General features: G+C 41.9%; 1 protein-coding gene across 1 annotated transcript; it reads right to left on the bottom strand.

Moving 5' to 3' along the window:
• Window positions 1-310: 310 nt before the first annotated feature.
• Window positions 311-22,426, bottom strand: LOC134740949 (protein eyes shut). The gene is made up of 21 exons (XM_063673611.1): window positions 22,235-22,426; window positions 21,902-22,050; window positions 20,037-20,267; window positions 19,755-19,868; window positions 18,137-18,305; window positions 17,186-17,987; window positions 16,449-16,762; window positions 16,006-16,189; window positions 15,703-15,854; window positions 15,050-15,186; window positions 13,941-14,186; window positions 13,541-13,714; window positions 13,115-13,328; window positions 12,198-12,355; window positions 11,370-11,570; window positions 10,994-11,179; window positions 10,394-10,522; window positions 2,870-3,109; window positions 2,346-2,527; window positions 1,654-1,945; window positions 311-661 (listed from the first exon to the last, which is right to left on the bottom strand). Exons 1-21 carry the CDS (start codon window positions 22,363-22,365, stop codon window positions 498-500), a joined length of 4,569 nt encoding a protein of 1,522 aa, XP_063529681.1. The 5' UTR covers window positions 22,366-22,426; the 3' UTR covers window positions 311-497.
• Window positions 22,427-22,436: the final 10 nt, after the last annotated feature.

Here is a 22,436-nt window from a genome sequence, read left to right on the forward strand (position 1 = left end):
ACTGCCATCTATCGACATACTTTAAAACTAAAAATGAATATTTATAAAAATACGTTAAAATGTATTTAAATATGGATAAATGCTTTTTTTATTTGCATTAATTATTTTTATATGATTTTGACCCATGTTCTTTCACTGATATGCGTTAAAATTATAAATAAAAAACGAAACAGTCAACGCCCTCTATACGAGAGTAGGCCAAAACTAGTGGCGCCCTCTGATCGAGAATCAAATTTTCGTGATTTTCGAGGCACGTTTTTTCCTTAGACTGTATCCATCTATTACGGAGTTATATCTATGTTTGATAACAGGTAAGTGATGTAAACCGGCATATAAAATTGAAGTGTGCAGTACATGCTCATGTTTAGCTAGCTAGATTTTTGCCACACGATATATGTATATTTTTCACTTAAACTTATTCTAATTTCTTTTAAAGACTCATTGGAAGTATAAATAAAACTGACCAGCAAATATAACATGACACCCTCGCTTCTGATTTATGCGGAGGGGAATAATTGGCACGATTTAATGTTTTCACTATATATTTCATTGTAATCGATCAAATATGATTCTTCTTTGGTAGCTATGTTATCTATGCAGCCTTTGAAATTGTGTGGGAACGCTTTCTTACCTATTGCACTATCCTCTTCGTTAATACCACCTGTAATAAAAAAAAAACAAATAATAACGCATGTTCTGTAAATAATCATAATAAAAATACAATGTATCCGGCTCGAAGGACCATAAGAAACGCATGAAGCGTCAATGTCAATTTTAAGTTTTTCGTTTAGACCACAAGTAGTGGGGGGACACTCCTCCGTTCGAGCATTCTCGGCTCAGCTTTGCTCCGAGCATTAGGGCTGACACAACATGACGTCCCTTTGCGTTCACGATCACAGACAGATAAGATAATCACTTGAATTTTGACAACCCTAAATAGCCGAAAGGGATAGTGTCATACATTAGAAACGGACAGCATGATTCGTCCATGAATCGTTGTGAAACTTCGGTTTTGTAGGAAGTGTCCTTTCTGTACTGGTCTGTTTCTGTATAATAGTACTACCATTATTTATTCTGTGCCACAAGATGGCAGAGCAGACCCTCTAACATGCACGGTCCTTTATAAGAATCTGTCCGGCTCGAAGGACTATAAACTTAACAGGAATGTTGTAAAAATGAGCCAGTGCCGGTCGAGCGCGTCGTGTCCACTAAGCTCATTATCTTCCTCGCGTTGTCCCGGCATTTTGCCACGGCTCATGGGAGCTTGGGGTCCGCTTGGCAACTAATCCCAAGAATTGGCGTAGACACTAGTTTTTACGAAAGCGACTGCCATCTGACCTTCCAACCCAGAGGGGAATATAGGCCTTATTGGGATTAGTCCGTTTTACTCACGATGTGTTCCTTCACCGAAAAGCGACTGGTAAATATCATTGGTACGAGTCGGGGTTTGAACCCGCGACCTCCGGATTGCAAGTCGCACGCTCTTACCGGTAGGCCACCACTCCACTAAACTTTAGTTATTTGTTCAATTTTAGTTTTTATAAATCCATTCAACCACGTGAATAGGGTTGAAAATTCCTTAATAGGTACCTACTAAAATTTTTGTCAAATTTTTTTAACTCCTTTCTATATATAAAACCTGAAACAACTTACCTATAAACAACTCCACGTCATCATAAATGGACTCGTTCAGAGCCAGCTCATCATTGTACACCAAATTCTGATCCACAACAACGGACATGTTGGTTTTATCCAACTTTAGCACCAAGACATGCCATTCTCCGTCGGCTAAGAAACCAGCTCTGGGCAGTAACTTGGACTGTATCTGCAGCGGTTTGGGGAGCCGCCATTCTTCTGTGGCGTACTGCGTGAGATCTTCGCGGGGCCTGGACCAGGCCAGCTTGAGGTAGCCGTGCTCTAGACCGAAGCCGAGATATTCGGTGTCCTGTTGAACAAGGAACGGAGTTTTCGTATCTATGATTTGAAGAGGAAGAAAACTTCGGAAGAATGCGGCGTATAATATCTCAGATTCGGTATTTTTTACTTAGCCAAAGAAAGTGATGATAGACTTAGACCACGTTAAGTTTGCATCGACTTGGAAGTGATAAACACACATACTCTCTCATAGGAGCGCCATACTTGACGTAGCACTGCATGAAAATATTATTATATAGTATCTGCCCAATAGGTAACATTCGTGTCGCTATCAGCAGTATCAGTGTCAGGTACCTAGCTACATTTACCAACATTTACTTATTTTCATTTCGTAGCTAGGCCAACCTGTAGACTGAAAATGCCAAAACCAAAGACTAATTTCAGCGAAGGTCCTTAAACGATTTCCTCACCAATATAATAGAAAGCAGCAGGCCCGCCGGTTCAGCCGTGGTGAAGTTGAGCGTGACGTATTGCGGCGGCAACTTGGAGTCGGCGCTCAGTCGTTGCTCACTGACGCGGGGCACGCCGGCCGTCCTCCGGCCGAGAGACAGGAGGGAATCGCCCGCGAATTGGGGAATCGTCACGTTTACTCCTGAAAATAAAAACTCATTGGTATACCTGTGGTCAAGCTCATTTATTTTACATAATCAATTAAGAAAGTAAAATTTTATGTGGATCATGTTTTTAATTCCTGGCAGTTTACGTTATAAATTGAGGAGCCCAAAACTAAAACATAATAATACTTGTGGTTACTGACACTGAAGTGGCAGTCAAATCCCGCATATCCAGACACGGACACATTTTTGAACAGCGTACAGCGATCGCCTGCGGCGTCTCTTAGAATCCGTCCTCCATGGCACACGTGCCGCCTGCGTACGCTTCAACACTCACAGTCGTAAATCTTCTAATCCTCTGCCACAAAAAAATCACTTACTGAGCTGACAGTCAAGTCCCGCATGACCAGCGGCACAGACGCACTTGTTTCCCCTACAGGCGCCGGCGGGCGGCTTGCAGTCGTCCGTGCTGCAGGCGGCGTGGCGGCGACAGCGGCCGCCCGCGGCGCCGGCGCCGGCGCACGAGCAGCGCGCGCGCCCGCCCTCCACCACGCAGGCGCTGCCCGCGCACGCCTCGGCGCCGCAGGGCGTGCCGTCGCAGTCACCCAGGTTCTGACCAGCTGCGGGAAGAAGAAACAATAAAATCAGGTCTAGTCAAAAAAACCGGCCAAGTGCGAGTAGGACTCGCGCACGAAGGATTCCGTACCATTACGGAAAAAAACAGCAAAAAAATCACGTTTGTTGTATGGGAGCCCCATTTAAATATTTATATTATTCTGTTTTTAGTATTTTTTTGTTATAGTGGCAACAGAAATACATCATCTGTGTAAATTTCAACTGTCTAGCTATCACGGTTCATGAAATACAGCCTGGTGACAGACAGACAGACGGACAGACGGACAGCGGAGTCTTAGTAATAGGGACCCGTTTTTACCCTTTGGGTACGGAACCCTGAAAAGTAAAGCATGAGAGGTAGAAAATCAAAGCCAAGGGCGTCCTGTACCTATGTCAATGTTGCTGTATTAAATATATTAAACCGGGTCACTCACGTTACGGGTTGGTGGCTCGACGCAGACGCGACGCGAGCGCTCATTGAAAATACTCCTCGTTATGGAGCGAAACATGTCGAGCAATCATTGACTTTATAAACGTGAGTGACCCGGTTTAATATATTTAATATGTCAGTGCCTCACGGAAGTTTTGTTATTAAGGTTGCTGTATTGTCGATGGTCGCTTACACTTTAATTAGGTATTAAATTAACTTAATAAATACTACTATGAGCTTGAGTGATGAAATGAATTAATGAATCAAAAATGCAAAGCTTGCCATCACGCTAATAGATATTTAGAAAGAGTATTAGAAGCTTCTTAATTTATTTCTTATTCGATACTTGAAGTATAAAAAAAACCGGCCAAGTGCGAGTCGTACTCGCGCACCGAGGGCTCCTGTTGCGGCAAGCAAGAAAGCATACTCAATTTCATGGTAGATGGCGCTGCGCTGCACACATCGCGCGCTACGGGTTTCCTGCGACCTATATAAGCGCGGCCATTGTCAAGCTTTTTATTTTTGCAATATCCTTCAAAGAAATAACATGTCATGTATACGCGTCTAATTTATTAATAATATAATTGTGTTGCAAATCGGCGTTTCAATTCTTATTTCACGTTATGAGGAACTAGAGTCTACAAAGTGGTCCATTAGAGCCGGAAATATAGTGAATTAGTGGTGAAAAACGAACAATCGCAGTGAAATAAGAATAATTTTGAGAGATTATAGACGTCACGCATCGAACATTCTAGAACAAAATAAATGAAGAAGGAACAAGAGTGAAAAAACAAAATACGAACAATGATGAAAAAAATACTAAAAATACGAGAAATAAACGATGAATGAATAATATTTACGAGGTTTCAGTGCATAAATACAATAAATAACCATATCGAGTACCGCGAGAACAATAATTGAGTGATTTTCGTAAAAATAGTCGGCGCTTCGGTGTAAACATTGGTGTAAACAATGGACATAAAACTGCGAAAATACATCGAGATTCGTAATAATTTTGAAGAAAACGTGTAAAAACGAGCAAAGCTACGAACATTTAGTGTTTTTCAAGCCAAAAGAGTGAAGATTCAAGATATTTCGTAAGATTTTACTACATAACCTACAAAATGGATACTTACGTGTCGGAACAAGAAATTACTTACGAATTAATAAGAAAGATCGGGATAAACTTCAAGAAGCAAGGAAAATCACGTATTACGAAAGGCTATGTACAAGCTAGAATTGATACATTGAACGAGTATTGGCAGAAATTTCAAACAAACCATTTCCAAATCTTGAAATATGCAACTACGGCTCAGAAAAAGGAGCATAATTACTTCACAACCGACTTGTACTCCAATGGAGAAGAAGAGTATTTTGTGATTAAAGGAGAGTTATCGGATACTATCGAGCTATTCAACAAATCCGAAACTTTGAGTGAGCAACCGCAATCACAACCGCAATACAAGTCAACGTCGGAAGTAAACAAGCATTCTACGCAAGAGGTGAAGCTTCCAAAAGTGATCCTGCCCCAATTCTCTGGAGATTATCAAGAATGGACGTCATTTAGAGACCTGTACACGTCGCTCGTTCATAATAAAACATCGCTGAGCAAGGTACAAAAACTTCATTACCTGAAATCAAGTGTCACCGGTGAAGCTGAACAATTATTGAAGCATCTGCAAATAACCGAGAAAAACTATGATGTTGCATGGGAAACTTTAGACAAGAGGTACAACAACAAACGCATGATAGTAAATACCATCTTGAATAGATTTATGAATCAAAAGAAAGTGTACAACGGCACATCTAGATCTATCAGAGAGCTACTCGATACTACCCAAGAATGCCTGAACAGCCTTAAAAACAACGACGTAAAGATTAACGAGTGGGATACTATCGTGATTCACATTATACTCAACAAATTGGATGACGAGACGCGCAAACAGTGGGAAGAGGAGATAAAAGCGCTACCTGTACAAGAGTTGCCGAAACTAGAGAAGTTTACAACCTTCTTAGAGACACGTTTCAGAGTGTTAGAAATGGTTCCATCTACAACCTATTCGAAGGACAGAGAGAGAGCTATCGTGAGACAGAGATCCTTTCTAACAAGCCCCGCTACAACTACAATACAGTGTTCCTACTGCAAACAAAACCACTTCACCTATCTATGCAAAGAATTTGCAAACCTAGATGTCAACAACAGAGTTCAACATGTCCAAAAGGAAAGACTTTGCTTTAACTGCATGTCATCAAAACATAATGTGAAAAATTGTAAATCCAGAGTATCTTGTCATCATTGCCAAAAAAGACATCATTCTTTACTTCATTTTGAAAACCAACCAACTGAGAAGAGAGAAAATCCAATACAATCTACATCGAGAGAAACCGCTACAAATTTGAGAGAAGAGACTACTACAAAACCTTCAGATACGCCAAAAATAAGAAACTACCTTATCACTCAGAGTCATACTGCGCTCATGGCTACCGCACTAGTAAACATTAAGACTGGCCATGGTATACAAGTTCTACGAGCACTCATTGATCCCTGTTCACAAGAATCATTTATAAGTGAAGCAACTGTCAAACAATTACAGCTGCGAAGAAAACCAGCTGATGGATTAGTTACCGGAGTGGGTCATATGTCAACAAGAATCAAGTCCGCTACAGATATAGAAGTTTACTCAAGGTTCAATGACAACTTCAAAGTCAACTGCACAGCCTACATTGTTCAAGATGTCACCGACATTATGCCTGAAGTCCCAATCAGTCCACAGAAATGGAGTCATCTGCAATACTTGTCACTTGCAGACCCAACTTACCATACACCAAGCAACATTGATCTACTACTTGGAGTTCACATCTACACAGACATTTTGATGAACGGAGTGATTAAAGGAGAACCAGGTACTCCCATAGCACAACAAACTCGCTTGGGATACATCCTGTCAGGAGGTCAGTTGAACAACAACCACATTAGAGAAGATGGTAGAAAAATTTTGGGAGACAGAGATATTAGAGTCAGAGGAAAACGACACTCTCACCCCACAAGAACTTCGAGCTGAGAACATTTATCAAGATACAGTAGCAAGAGATACAAACGGAAGATACATCGTATCACTTCCATTCAAGTGTGACAAACCTACTTTACCAGAGAATTCGAGAGAAATCGCACTGAGAAGATTCATGAGCACTGAGAGAAGATTAGAAGCAAACACAAAATTGAGAGAATCCTACAATGAGGTCATGAGAGAGTACATAATGTTACAACATATGGAATTAGTTGAACGAGATGAACCTATGAGAGAGCCAGACAGAAGAGTATACCTGTCACATCATCCTGTGATCCGTGAAGATAGAGACACTACTAAGCTTCGGGTAGTTTATGATGCTTCATGCAGAGGAGCCAACGGAGTAAGCCTCAACTCAGAACTGCTAATTGGTCCGTCACTTCTGGGAGATCTTCGAGACATTCTTATGAGATGGAGAACGCATAAAGTCTGCTTTGTCGCCGATGTCATCAAAATGTACCGGCAGATCCTTGTAAGAAGAGAAGACACAGACTTTCAGAGAATACTTTGGAGATTCAGCCCTGATGAAGACATAAGAGAGTATAGAATGCTAACTGTAACCTTCGGAACAGCATGTGCACCATTCTTAGCAATCAAAACCCTGAGACAGATAGCAATCGATGAGGCAAACACAGAAGATTATGCACAAGCTCGAGAAATCATCAACCATTCTTTCTACATGGATGATGTACTGTCAGGGGGAAATACAATACAAACCGCAGTAGAGGCTAAACGTCAACTGACAGAAGTACTAAGAAGAGGAGGCTTCGAGTTACAAAAATGGTCTTCAAACAGCAAAGAATTCATAAACACAGTAGAACCAGAGAAGAGAGCGAAGAATTCTGAGATAGACATCAACAAAAAAGAGACAATCAAAACATTAGGAATCACTTGGAACTCAAACGAAGATACCCTCTTAGTAACAAACAAAATCAACACTTTATCTGAGCAGCGAGTAACAAAGAGAAACGTCTTAACAGTCATCGCTTCCCTGTTTGATCCAATGGGTTGGCTAGCACCATCTGTAGCCATGGCGAAAATATTTCTACAGAAGACCTGGTCCAGAGAATTATCATGGGACACAGAGTTACCTGAAGACTTGAAGACAGAGTGGAAGACTTTCTGCAGAGGCATAGAGCACCTGTCAGACGTGAAGCTTGAGAGATGGATCGGAACGACCAACAACAGCGAGTTAGTAGAACTGCATGGCTTTGCTGATGCATCAATGTCAGCCTACGCAGCAGTAGTCTACAGCAAAGTAATCCAACCAGACGGAGAAGTCAAAATATCACTCATCATGGCAAAAACAAAAATCTCACCGTTGAAAAAACAACTCACTTTGCCCCGTCTTGAACTGAGTGCAGCACTGCTACTGAGCCAACTACTGAAACACGTCGCTACAGCTATGAGAATCGAGCACAACCATACATACGCTTATTCAGATTCAAAAATAACCTTAGCCTGGATTCTCGGAGACCCGCTGAAGTGGACAACATTTGTGAAAAACCGAGTCATTGCAATCAACAACAACATAGATACAACATGGTCGTACGTGAACACAAAAGAAAACCCTGCAGATCCAGCATCGAGAGGAGTCACACCTGAGAAATTAAAAGAACATACACTATGGTTTCAAGGCCCAACATTTTTACATCAAAGAGAATGGAGAAGAGAACACTATGAAGTAGAAGATACAGATCTAGAAACAAGAAAATCTATCAAATGCGCAACTACTACCTTGTCAGAGAAGACTCAGAAGACAGAAGATTTCATACTTACAATTTCAAAGAGATATTCATCATTGAGAAAACTCATCTCAGTCATAGCCTACTGTAGAAGATGGCTTATCTTAAAAAACAAACATGTAAAAGAAAACTTACCTCAATATGTAACTCATGATGAGCGAGAAGAAGCACTTACAACATGTATCAAGCTTTCTCAACAACTAGAATTTCCACAAGAAATCGAAGCTCTGAGAAATCACACAACATTGAAGAAAAGAAGTCGTTTACTGTCATTTACGCCCTTTCTCGATGACAAACAAATCCTGAGAGTTGGAGGAAGATTGAAACATGCAGATTTAGAGTTCCTGAGCAAACATCCAATTATCCTGTCCAAGAACAACGTACTGATACCACTTTTACTTAACGACGCACACAAGAAGACGTTGCATGGAGGCCCTCAACTGATGACTACATATCTTAGAGGAAGATACTGGCTGATTGACGCAGGAAACACTATAAAAACATACGTGAGAAATTGCTTTCCTTGTGCTAAACAAAAAGCAAAGACAGTAACTCAACTGATGGGTGACTTACCTGAGATACGAGTGAAGCCGTCAAGAGCGTTCCTTACAACTGGTGTAGATTTCGCAGGTCCAGTAAACGTGCGCATGAGCCCTGGACGAGGAACAAAGACTTTCAAAGCATATATAAGCATCTTCATCTGCATGGTAACTAAAGCAATACATATAGAATGTGTGAGCAACATGTCTATGGAAGCGTTCATGGCAGCATTTAGAAGATTTACATCACGAAGAGGATTCGTCAAGGAGATGTGGAGTGACCACGGGACTAACTTCATTTCCTCGAGCAAAGAAATACTAGAGACTTGGAGACTTGGCAAGTCAACAATCCCCGTTGAACTAGCAGCCCTACTAGATACAGAAGGCACCAAGTGGAAGTTCATCCCTCCTGGATCACCAAACCATGGCGGATTGTGGGAGGCCGGAGTCAAGAGTATCAAGTTTCATCTTAAGAGAACTCTCGGAGACGCTACACCTACCTTCGAAGAATTTACAACTCTTTTGAACCAGGTCGAGGCTTGTCTGAACTCAAGACCTTTATCACCGCTGAGCGATCATCCTGATGACCTAGAGCCGCTGACACCAGCACATTTTCTTGTCGGAGAACCGTTAGTCACCATCCCGGAGAGAGATTTAACACAACATAAGACAAATTCATTATCAAGATGGCAAAACATTCAGAAAATGCTACAAATATTTTGGAGAAAATGGCAAACTGAATTTCTAACAAGATTACAAGAGAGACCGAAGTGGAAAATCAGAAAACAAGAGTTTAACGTCGGAGACCTCATACTAATTAAGGATCATAGATTACCTCCTAGTAAATGGCTACTAGGTAGAGTTGTACAGAAACACCCTGGACAAGACAACGTGACACGAGTCTACGAAGTCCGCACAGCAACTGGAGTGCTAACCCGCTCGATTTCGAAGCTCTGTCCACTACCAGATGTGAGAAGAAAGGATTCTGCTATTCTTTAGGCGGGAGTATGTTGCGGCAAGCAAGAAAGCATACTCAATTTCATGGTAGATGGCGCTGCGCTGCACACATCGCGCGCTACGGGTTTCCTGCGACCTATATAAGCGCGGCCATTGTCAAGCTTTTTATTTTTGCAATATCCTTCAAAGAAATAACATGTCATGTATACGCGTCTAATTTATTAATAATATAATTGTGTTGCAAATCGGCGTTTCAATTCTTATTTCACGTTATGAGGAACTAGAGTCTACAGCTCCGTACTTTTTAGTATTTGTTGTTATAGTGGCAATAGAAATACATCATATGTGAAAATTTCAACTGTCTAGCTATCACGGTATTCACGGTTCATGAGATACAGCCTGGTGACAGACAGACAGACGGACAGCGGATTCTTAGTAATAGGGTCCCGTTTTTATCCTCTGGGTACGGAACCATAAAAACAAATTTAACAGAAGTTACGAGTAACTAACTACTTAACCACCTAATATTACACCGTCACTAATTACCTACCTAGAATATTTTGAGTTTCAAGCGGCAGGAGAACGTTGTTGGCATGGAGATTTCTAATGCAGCCGGTGAAGGGTTCAGGGGGACCGGACATCACGTCGAAAGGCAGCATCGCTAGGTCTTGCGCGCCCCCTGTAATAAAATACAATAAATAGGTTCAAGGGAAAAATGTTAACGGATATATTTGTTTTTCTGGGTGGGTCCCTATCCTTGCTGATCCGTAGCAAAGATTAATTGATCGAGTACATTACCTAGCGGCTCGCTTTATCCAAGTGGCAGGCGTTCAGCGCTACCATCGTGCTACTGCGGATCAGTGACGTTGGGTCACACGGGCCCTATCACAAAAAACTTTACAAGTGTACATGGCGACAATATTGTTACATTGTAGATAATGTGTTACATGCACAATTATTACATACATATCAGATCTACAAATTTACAATCTACAAAATTTGCTTATGTCAAATGTAGATTTTTTGCCTACAATTTACATATTTGTTAAAAAGAAATAATATAAATTTGTCACTTGTAAATTGTAATTGTAAGTGTTTTGATATAGGGCCCAGCCAGTCGATCCTATAAGACTGTTGTACAGTAAGTGACCTAGCAGCACGCTGGCATTGTGCGCGGTGTGCGGGTAGGCGTGCGCCAGCAGCGGCTCGGTCGCGAGCGCGCCGTCGGCCCACACGTACAGGCGGCTGCCGTAGCGGCCCGCCTTCACAGAGTGCCACGCGTTCAGCGCCACTACCGTGCTACTGCGGACCAGTGACGTTACGCCGGATAGTCGATCTGCAAGCAACAAAGCGATTAGCTCAGAGGTTCTAATCTTTACTACTTTTATTTTGTCAATGTTAAAATCATATTTTAGGTATCTCAATCGAATCAATTACATCAAGCGATACAAAAGTCAGAAATGAAATCCAAAGTCGTATGAGTTCGAGTATTTCTAAAGCGCGTTGAAACTATGATTGAAGTAAACCTGTCCATCGATATTCCAGTAGTCCTCCCTGCAAGGACAGCGCGGTGTAGAAGTGAGGTGTCTCCACGAACGCAATGAGGCCCCGTTCCGTGTTCGGCTTGATCTCTGCTTCGAGAGCCAAGCTCACGCTGGAAACGGCTTGAGGCTTCAGCTTCACGTACGACCTGGTACCGGTGAAGTACACGTCCGTTGGGATGAAATCTGGAAGACATTGCAAATAATTATAAGGGAATAAAAATTTTAAGATCCTGCGTATAAACTTTTGTACATATTCCACAATTTATTTTGAACTTTCATTGTGTAACTAAGGGTTCAAAATTCTAAAACAAAATGACTGCTTCTGGGTCTCAGGAGGTTGGATGTGAAGTAATATATTAAGTATCGCTAGGAATATTTTTTATGATAAACTGACCTTGAACTTGGGTTTTATACAGATGTTACATAAGGCTTTTGCGGCAATCCAACTGCGCTTTATGTGCTGTAAGCACACACTTTGGTGACGGATGTTACCTTACCTTTATCAGAGTAGGTGTCAGTCTTCCCATACGGGCCCATCGCACTCGGCCCGGTCTGCCATGAGCACGCAATTGCTAACATTGAGTTTTTTTGAATACCACGTCGGTGGCAAACAAACATACAGCCCGCCTGATGATAAGCAGTGGCCTTATGGCCGCCTGAAACTACAGGGGTGTTACATGCGCGTTGTCGACCCTTTAAAAACCTGTAGGTACTACTCTTTGGTATCGGTCTTCCTTTAAGGGCAGTCATACTCCGCTCGGCTTGCTGGCACTGGGTGATATATTTGTAGATAGTAAGTATAACCTTTACCTTTATCACAGTATGTGCCGGTCTTCCCATACGGACAGTCACACTCGGCCCGGTCTGCCGTGAACACGCACTTGCCGTGACACTGGCTGACAACGCGGTCGCAGGGGCTGCGGGACGACGCGCATGTGGCACCGAACCAGCCTTCATTGCAGATGCACCTGCATTTTAGAAGTAAGGTGTCGTACCTAATATTTTGACAGGTAGGCACACTAGTTACTAAAAAATGCTCAAAAATCTTAAATACGGTTTCAATTCAGGAAGTACCTGCGTACAATTTATTCACGCGGGTAAAATTTGCTCTATGGACACTGCGTCATTGTAGATTATACATCATGATTAGTTTTTTTGTGAGGTTGCGAAACTTCACTTTATCTATTTATAAAACAATAAGTAGGTAGGTCAGTCCTACATCACGCGATAATAAAATATATCTTCATTGCCTAAATTAGGACGCGAAAAGACAGTTGATTACCTGAACAATAATGCTATTAAACCTCTTTATAACTAGCCGACGTGGAGAGGTAAATCAAGGGGGAAGGCCTAGGCCTCAACTCAACATTTATACCAGCAAACCTCATCCGTAATGAGTAGCCGGCGGGTGAATAGTACTAGGTCTGTCGGCCTGTTGCACGACTTGGAAGTGCACTGTGCCTCGCCGCACTGGCCCACGCCGCAGTACAGCGCTCTACCCGCGCCCATAGCCTGCCCAGAGACCTCCCAAGTGCAGCCTTATCCTACCGACTGCGCCAATGTTAGATGAATAAAAGATCAAGATTTATTTCTAATGTGCAACACCAACATACTTATAAGTCTACCCTACATAACTCATACGTAGCCGACGAGTGGAATACACAAGCCCCTGGCCCATGCTGGGGCACAGCGCCTTGCCAAGACCTCCTAGATATCTACAGCCTTACCCGTATGTAGCCGGCGAATGAATACACACACCCCGTGGCGCGTTGCACGACTTGGCGGTGCACTGCGCCACGCCGCACTGGCCCACGCCGCGGCCGCCCAGCGCCTTACCAGCGCCCACGGCCTGGCCAGAGACTTCCCAGATGCAGCCGCGCCAGCCGCCATGCAGTGGTAAGTCGTGGGGAAGGTCGCGGTAGCCGGGGGAGGGGTGACCACCTAAAAAAATAAAATCGTAATTCCCGGTTTCGTATCAGACAATTTTATGTCAAATATTCTGTTCACTTGATAGAATCCAGCGTCTAACTTATTAGTAATAAGTACTTATACGTAACGTACTTGGACCTAATTAGGCCTGTGCAAATGTCATTTTATGTGCACTCTCAAACACGTCTTTTGGTACTGACGTAAGTTAAGTAGTACACACTCACCGATGTACACGTACGGCTGGACAGTCATCTTCGCGTCATGCGCGGGTGCGTTGCCCGTGGCGTTGTGGCGGCCGTCCACGCTGAGTCCGGCGGAGCGACCGCGCCGCCACACACGGACGACGTGCCCGCCGCGCCGCGGGCTCAGAGCACGCGCCGTGAATACACGCCGTGGCCCTGGTAGATACAAATGATACAACGTAACTTCTTAAGATCCCACTTAAGTTCTTCAAAATACGAAGTCCGAGTGCAGATTAATTTGAGGAAAAAGTTGACATAAACGTAAAGTTAGGTAATAATGTCAGAAACGAAACCGAGCTCAATAAACTTAATAAATTTAGTAAATATTCTGTGTTAATAAATAATCAACCTGATGATTAGAAAGTTAGGAAAAAATACAAACCACCTCCCATATTCCAAGTCAACATAACGTATCCCTTCACAAACGTCAGCGCCAAGTGGTGACTATGCGCGTCATGCCTTCCCCCCTGTCCCACAAACGCGAGCAGCGCTATCTGTTCCATGTCCGTCGTCTGGAACCGTAGGCGCAGGTCGAAGCGCTCCGAGCTCGCCTGCGACAGCGGGTAGATGAGGTAAGATGATATTTCGCTGCTGATTGGAGCCAGCGATGGACGGGTTATTTCAACATCTGAAAACATTTTTAGCTTAATTTTCTTAAGTCTTAGCAGAGATTCAGTTATAAATAATCAGACAAGATCCACGTCAATCTACATTAATAATTCAAACTACGTGGTATAAAAGAATACTGAGACGGGGAGTACTGCCACTGAGAGCATGGAATGGAGCTAGGTATAAAAAATTTGATAATGTAGCGAAAAATGTGAAAAATATATATTTACGATATTATACCAGTAAATATCCTTGCAGAATGGAGTCTTGACAGTTAAAAGTATAAATAGAAGACGCCAATTTAAAGCTTTTGGCGTTGGCTCTAGCATCTTGCATCTTCGATTTCATTATCACCCAAATTATCTTGAAGACCATAATATATCAGCTCGGCCTGATATTGAATATACAATCAACGAGAAGTGGGCTAGAATAGTTTCTATTAACCAATAGATTTCTAGATTGAATAAACAGTGATTAACACTGATTTAAACTTTCACGATTTTTACTCATTATTATTTACAACGACGGGACTTAATCGCGTAAAATAAATTACTATTTAAATTATTATTATTATTTAATACTTATTTTACGCGATTAAGTCCCTTCGTTGTAAATAATAAACAGTGATTAGTTAAATGCAGCACAGGGGATAAGATAAGGTTCACCAAAGCTAGGTACTAGGTAGGTACCTAGGTAAAAACTACATCACGCATAATATTAAAAATTTAATAAAGAAAAAAACACATTGAATTGGTTTATTCCGCAAATAACAAAATACTTGTAGAAATAAAACAAAAAAAAATCGTAATAAAATATCTGTGTAAAAAACGGGTGTCTGACTTCAGTTGGTGTTGGTATGTAGGTAGTATAGGAAGTACTGACTGTATTCGCAGAAGATGCCGTGCTTCCCGTAGGGGCAGAGGCAGAGGAAGCCGCTGCCGGGGTGCGGCACGCAGCTCCCACCCGAGCGGCAGGGGTTGTGCGCGCACACCGACATCTCGCAGTGCGGGCCCAGCCACCTTTACAACAAACACTGAACAGTTTAATATAAATACTTACCAGATGCGTAAACCTGCTAGTCAATTTTTGCACTAAGTAAATCATTCAAGTCTGGATATTTAAAAATGCACTAGGTAACCATTAAAAGTGTTAAAACGTCAAAATTTCATAGAAGTTTGACGTTTAAAATAACACTTGCACCGTCTGGGCTATCAAAATCGCGGCTAGCTTAGCTTAGTCTGACTCTAATTCTTAGTTTAGCTGCTGGTTTACTGCTTTCACATCGCAAATAATTTGATTGTGGGAAAGTCCCAAAGAAACAACAGTGGAGTAATCCATTTTGTCCCTATCTCACGTGACCGAGTTGCTTGACTCAGGCCGTCGCCACTGACGAAATTTGAATACTTTAATTCCCATTTGTACCAGCCGGGAACAACTGGAGCATCCTGCACAAGACAGTCCTGGCAATCCTGCCGGGGAACTCCACTAGGCAACATTGCTCTTAATTTCTCCAAACAGGGAAACCTAAAACTTACCCATTGGCACAGGAACATGTATATCCCTCGCCTTGGTCGTGGCAGGAGCCTCCGTTGAGGCACGGCCCTGACAAACACGCCAGGGAAGAACACTCGGTCACATTGCTCGCTTCCATTGCCTCGCCGAATACTTCGCGCTTCTCACTGTTGACCTGCATTAGAAACCAATCAAGGTGAAGATCAGAAGGAAGAGAAATCTAGGGAGTAGAAGGAAAATGGATCCTATTGAAGAGGAGACACATAATAGTGTTGTTTTTATCATCTACAACAGCCACGCGAGCGACCTGCAGCTGCTCAACACACCATCAAATCCCAGATGCATCCTACAAAGGGCATGGTGTCGTTGGCATGGGGCATGTTGCCAAAGTACAGCATAGTGTTGTTGTCTAGCGCCGCCACGCGGGCGTCCTGCCCGCCGCTCATTGCCACCGTGTCGTTAAGGCGGAGCGTGGCATTGCAGTGTTGTGCTGCGGGAAATAGGTCCAGCCTGAAACGAAGAAGTAGGAACCAAATAAGTAATAGTAACAGTTTTGAGAGGAAAGTCTTGAGTTGCAAAAACCTAAGCAATCTGATGTTTTCCGGTTATCTTTGAAGTTAACTTCAAGGTCGAAGAATGATTATTAGGCCAGTTCACGACTGGAAACCTATATTTATTCAAGACCAAACTTGGAAATAATGATTATAAATGCTAAATTGTAATCCATTTCATCTAGTGCGACAATATATACCTAGGTATAGGAACTTACTTGGCTTCAATCTTCATAGGGTATCCCTTATTGACGTACGTTTTTAGCTCACTGAGAAGCATAGTCTGATAACCACAGGAGAACTTAAACTTCAGAAGCCCAGAGTTCATATACAGCTGAACGTATACCCCTTTCGCTATATCTACTTGCATGAGTTGCCCATTTGTTATCAGAGTCTTGGAGTTGAATTCTACGCTTATAGATGTGGTATTCCGTAGCTTATGAGCAACAAAAGAATTTCCACTGAAGGCTGCTGAAGATATTAAGATCTTTTCGTCGCACAAGCTTCCGCCATAGTTGAAAGGACAGTGACACTGAAATCGAACAAAATTTAAAAATCCATTTATAAGCATGATGTAGTAAAGCCATTTCCGCCAGTGGAAAAAGCGGCAAATTTAAAAATCAGCCAAGTGCGAGTTGGACTCGCGCACGAAGGGTTCCGTACCATTACGCAAAAACGGCAAAAAAATCACATTTGTTGTATGGGTACCCCACTTGAATATTTATTTTATTCTGTTTTTAGTATTTGTTGTTAAAGCGGCAACAGAAATACATCATCTGTGAAAATATCTACTGTCTAGGCTGTATATCACGGTTCATGAGATACAGCCTGGTGACAGACGGACAGACAGACACACAGACAGACAGCTAGACAGCGGAGTCTTAGTAATAGGGTCCCGTTTTACCCTTAGGTACGGAACCCTAAAAATGTAGGCGCGAAAGTACAAAGTTCATACCCGAATTCCTTGCGGAGTGTTTACACAAATTCCTTGATTGTTGCAGACAGATTCGCTGCACTCTGATTGTACAGTCGTATACGCAAACGTACTATTGTCAAAGAATGTAGTCATCTCCATCGTTTCGGTAGCAGCTGAAGACGACGTAGCCAACTCTGTCACGGGGTGTTCAGTTGGAGTGTCAGTGAACATCTTTACAGTGGTCGTATCCATTTCTGGAACCGTAGTCACTTCTACAATTTCTGTTACTGCAGATTCAGTTGTTATAGTTTCAGCAGTAGTAGCAAGATCTGTTATTATTTTCGTAGCTGCTTTAGTACTTGTAACTGTTGTAATTGTGTCGGTTGGTTCCTTATCCGTTGTTTCAACAGTAGTACCCTCTGTTTTGGAGTCCTCAGATTCTATGGTTTGTTTGATCTCTGTGGCTGATGTAACATAAACGTCTGTTTCAGTTGGGGTATATGTGTCATCAATATCAAGAGTAGTTTCTGTTGTTTCTTGGGTTGTAACTTCTTCAGTTCCAGTAGCTACGCTTTCAACTGTAATGGTTATATCAGGCAGCACAGTTATCGTAGTACTATACTCCCACTGTGTAGTTGCATCCGAATCAGTAGTAGTATCGGTTTGGACATCAGTAGTTGACATATACGTGGATTGAGGTATTGGAGTAGAGCTGACATATTCGCAGTCTAAGGTATCATTGTCAAGGATTAGACATTCGCAGAAGGACCCAGTGAGGCGGGGTGGGCAAGAGCAAGTGAAATTGTCAATACCATCAATGCAGGTGCCTCCGTTCATACATCTGAAAATATTTTTTTTGTATAACAATAGGCACCTACAATTTTAATAAGATAAGTGGAAAAGTGCATTGGCATACAAAACTGACTGACCCTTAAAAAATTTGATAGCAATTTGCAAAATTACTAACGATCTCAAAAAAATTAACTATACCTGGGCCCGAGTTCGCATTCGTCATACTGCAGTTCACATCGTTCCCCGTGGTAATCGGGAACGCAGTAGCAGACCCGGAAACCGTCCTCAACAACGCATAGCGCGTTGTTGCTGCACGAATTGTCATCGCAGAATTCTATTTCAGTTTCGCAACTTTTACCAGTGAATCCTGGAGTTGACAAAAAAATGTAACATATTCACGGCATTTTTCTCAATTAAAATATTAAAAAATATATATTACACGACATTCTTACACAGATTAACTAAGTCCCACGGTAAGCCCAAAGAGGCTTGTGTTATGGGTACTCAGACAACGATATATATTTATTAAATACATAGAAAACACCCATGACTCAGGAACAAATATCTGTGCTCATCACACAAATAAATGTCCTTACCGGGATTCGAACCCAGGACCATCGGCTTCATAGCTACCCGTCACTACCCACTAGGCCAGACCGGTCGTCAAAAATCAATGTAGGCTAAGGCTATAAAATCCTATTAAAATCTTAGTGCAGCCGATTTAGGGATTAACATAACAGTTTTTTTTTTACTACCTACACGCATGGGAAAATTATGAGAGAAGACGGATATCTTACGGGTAGAGAAAAATGCTTTTCATAAACATGATTAGCAGTCGGGGAATGATTTTTGCAACTATTTAAAAAGGCACCCCAATACCAGCTTCTCCCTCTGGACCGCATCCAGCGAAGAGCGACTCGAATTAGCTCCATGCATGAATTTATTTTTATTTTTAGATTCATAATTTATATCGTTGGAACACCGGAAATGACAAAAATACTTTTGTAAACCTTAACATTATTTTATTAAAAATATTTAAAATGTTGAAAATTTTTAAGCGGTTGAAACGTTCATAATTTTTGGCGCGAATTCGACAGAGCGTGATGACGTCACACGTTGGGCGGCCCAACTGACGTTTGCTACTAATGACACTAATCTGTCGAACGCGTGACGTCACGTGGCGTTTCGAGCGTTTCGCTCACTAGCTTTTCGCGGGCAATTTTTTTTACATTTTATTTATAATTTTAAGTAATTAAATGGTAATTTAAAAACGGAAATGCATTTGTAACATGATATAACGGTAACAAACATCCGAATAAAACATATTTCGTTCAAATATAAACTTCATGCATGAGGCTAATTGTCGACTGCCAGCGTATTTCGGAACGGCTTGACTCCTTGGCGCTGCGTAGAGATGTGGCCTCGCTCTGCATTTTCTATCGCGTGTATAACGGGGAGTGCTCCGAGGAATTGTTCGGATTAATCCCTGCAGCTTCTTTTCGCCATCGCCCTACGCGACAACATTACCATCCTCACCACTTAGATGGTTGGCAGTCCTCAACTGTGCGTTTCTCTAGAAACTTCCTGCCTCGCACAGCTAAACTGTGGAATGAACTGTCGCCTGCGGTATTTCCGGACCGATATGACCTTCAAACCTTAAAGAAAAGAGCGTATTCCCATCTTAAAGGCCGGCAACGCACTTACAACCTCTCTGGTGTTGCGGGTGTCCATGGGCGGCGGTAATCGCTTACCATCAGGTGATCCGTCTGCTCGTTTGCCTCCTATTTCATAAACGTGTTAAAACTATTGCTCTCACCGTAAGAACAGGCGCACATGTAGTCTGCGTGCGCGTCGATGCACACGCCGCCGTTCTGGCAAGGGTTAGACTCGCATTCATCGATCTGAAACTCGCATCGCGGTCCCGCCCAACCTGACAAATTAGCATACATAATACATTACTTATTGGAAAAACAGAAAAAAGCTGCTGTAGCTAAACCCGACATTCGAAATGCGCAAGAGCGACCAATGCGACAAGAGCGTCTGTTGGACCTGTAGTCTGTCGTTTTAAATCTCTAATATAATATAAGTAATCCCTTACCGGCGGTGCAGGTGCAGTAGAACTTAAACCCGGGCCCCTCTCTGCAATGGCCGCCGTTGTAGCAACGCGCCTCGTCGCTGGAGTTGCACACGGCCACGTCCAGCTCGCAGTGCTCGCCGGCGAAGCCCGGCCCGCAGGCGCACAGGTAGCCGGCGTCCAGGTCGATGCAGGTACCGTTGTTGAGGCAAGGGTTGGATTCGCATTCGTTGAAGTTGGTCTCGCAATTGTCGCCTGTAAAATAGATATGGGTGTTCTCTTTTTTATTTAGATTTAGATAGATTTAGATTTATTTATTTCAGGATAAAAATTACACTATACATTTCAAAATTATGCTTATCTTCTTATCATGATCGTCAAACATTACATACTAACAAATATAAAATAAATTAAAATATTTTTTTAATTTTTAGTGTGATAATGAGATTTTTTACCAATCGTTTCAGGTCAATTCTGTCGTCCGGAAAATATATTAATATATTGTAGTATTTATTACAATAGTTACGACAAGCGACCTAGGTACGAGTAATTAAAGATAGTCAGGTTAAATAAACTCGAGGCTAACTAATAAATATATGAAGTCAGAGGGCCTACCGCAAAAATCGAATATCAAAATCTCGTTTTCTGCGGCTCTATCTCTATCGCTCAAATATGCAAAAATGACAGAGAGGCACAGATAACGAAATTCCGATTATCGACTTTTGCGGTAGATCCTTAGAAAGTGTAAAATTAGATATTGTTGTCATGCAAAGTAAACTAGGTAGTTAGCTAATTGCCTTTTTACCCCAAGTATTATACAAGTAAACTAGGTAGTTGAAAATTTTATTCACATTACTTCTGATTGGAATAGTGCAACAGCTAGCAACGAATAATTTATTATTAGGTGATTGATTACTTTTCCTTTATGCCAGTGGCACGAAGGCACGATGTCCCCGATCTGACCCAATCGATCAGTTCTGACACAATTGCGTGAGTAGATATAACTGAGTACTTATGTACTAACTGATAATGTCCTTCTAGGTTTCGAGTTCATTTTAGATCGGAGTTTATATGGGACACAGGGCATCTCCTCTCTCTCCTACATATGTTTGTCTATGTGTCATTTATTAACTTGCAAGTAAAATTCTATAGGTTATGGGCCCAGCATGGACAATGAGGCTCCAATCAGTATGAGCAAAATTGCATACTCTAAGTAAGGTCAGGTGGGGTAAGAAAAACATACCTAGTTTATTTTGCTCGGGGCAAGAGAAACTGTATGAGGAAGAGCCTTCTTCGTAAGTATTTTTAAGTTAATTTTATTTAGGCATTAGTTTCATTTCTATAGTTGGTCAAGCAAATCTTGTCAGTAGAAAAAGGCGGCAAATTTGAAAAATGTAGGCGCAAAGGGATATCGTCCCATAGAAAATTTGAATTTCGCGCCTTTTTCTACTGACAAGGTTCGCTTGACCAACTATGTATATATAGTTATGTCATTTAATTTAGTTTTTAATGTCTTTAATTACATATATCTAAGTGCCAGTTGCACCATCCGCACTAGACAGACTGATCAACGTCACCCGGCGCGCCACGGCGGTTTACTATGAAACTTTCCATACAATAAAATTTAGCGAACTCTTTAACGATTACAAACAGTTTGGTGCAACCGACCCTTAGTGTTTATTTTCCTTATTAAGTGCTTTTCTTGCTCAATAGTTCATCTTACCCCACCTAACCTTATAGCGAATTTGATAAAATCTAGCAATCATAAATTTTTGAAATTTACATAAAAACGGATTGGCTGCCGGCAGCTATGTTTATAGATAGCTCATCCCAGTTCGGCTGGCACTTAACGCCCATGTGTATTCACGCAGCATGGGGTTGGTACTTACCGATGAAGCCGTCCGGGCACGAGCAGTTGTAGGAGGCTATGCCGTCGAGGCATGTCCCACCGTTCTGACACGGCGCTGACCAGCACTCGTCCCAGTTAGTCTGGCACTGAACGCCCGTGTATCCATCCACACAGTAGCACGAATATGTACTGAATAAAAAAATAGGTAGGTACAGTAAATTTTACTTAATCATTAGGTTTCCAAGTGGAAACGGTAGCATATTTTAATCACGAGAAGTACAAAGCTGTTTGGATTCGTCGACCTATTTAAATTTATTTTTGTTTTAATTTTCTTAAACTATAAAATATGTTTGGAACCAATTTAAATATTCACCTGTTAATATCATCAATGCAAATGCCATGCAAGCACGGATTTCCGAGGCAGGCGATACCACCAGTCACCAAATGAGTAGAAAATACAACGAGGGTCACCACTTGCACTGCCCTACTTACAATTCCAAACATAATGCTTTTCTTACTTTAACACGGCATTGTCTCAAAGTTTTCACCGAACACACACCTTGCAGAACAACGTT

The sequence above is a fragment of the Cydia strobilella genome, chromosome 4 (assembly GCF_947568885.1).
Source record: "Cydia strobilella chromosome 4, ilCydStro3.1, whole genome shotgun sequence".
Taxonomy (NCBI): domain Eukaryota; kingdom Metazoa; phylum Arthropoda; class Insecta; order Lepidoptera; family Tortricidae; genus Cydia; species Cydia strobilella.

Bases quoted from the DNA above. Each gene is read 5' to 3' on its own strand.
- LOC134740949 (XM_063673611.1), bottom strand. From the start codon at position 22,365: ATGTTTGGAATTGTAAGTAGGGCAGTGCAAGTGGTGACCCTCGTTGTA. The intron at 13,715-13,940 runs GTTTGTATTTTT...TGTATCTACCAG, and splicing joins GACTTGGAATATGGGAGGTG to GGCCACGGCGTGTATTCACG. The intron at 1,946-2,345 runs GTGAGGAAATCG...CTTGTTCAACAG, and splicing joins TGCTGCTTTCTATTATATTG to GACACCGAATATCTCGGCTT.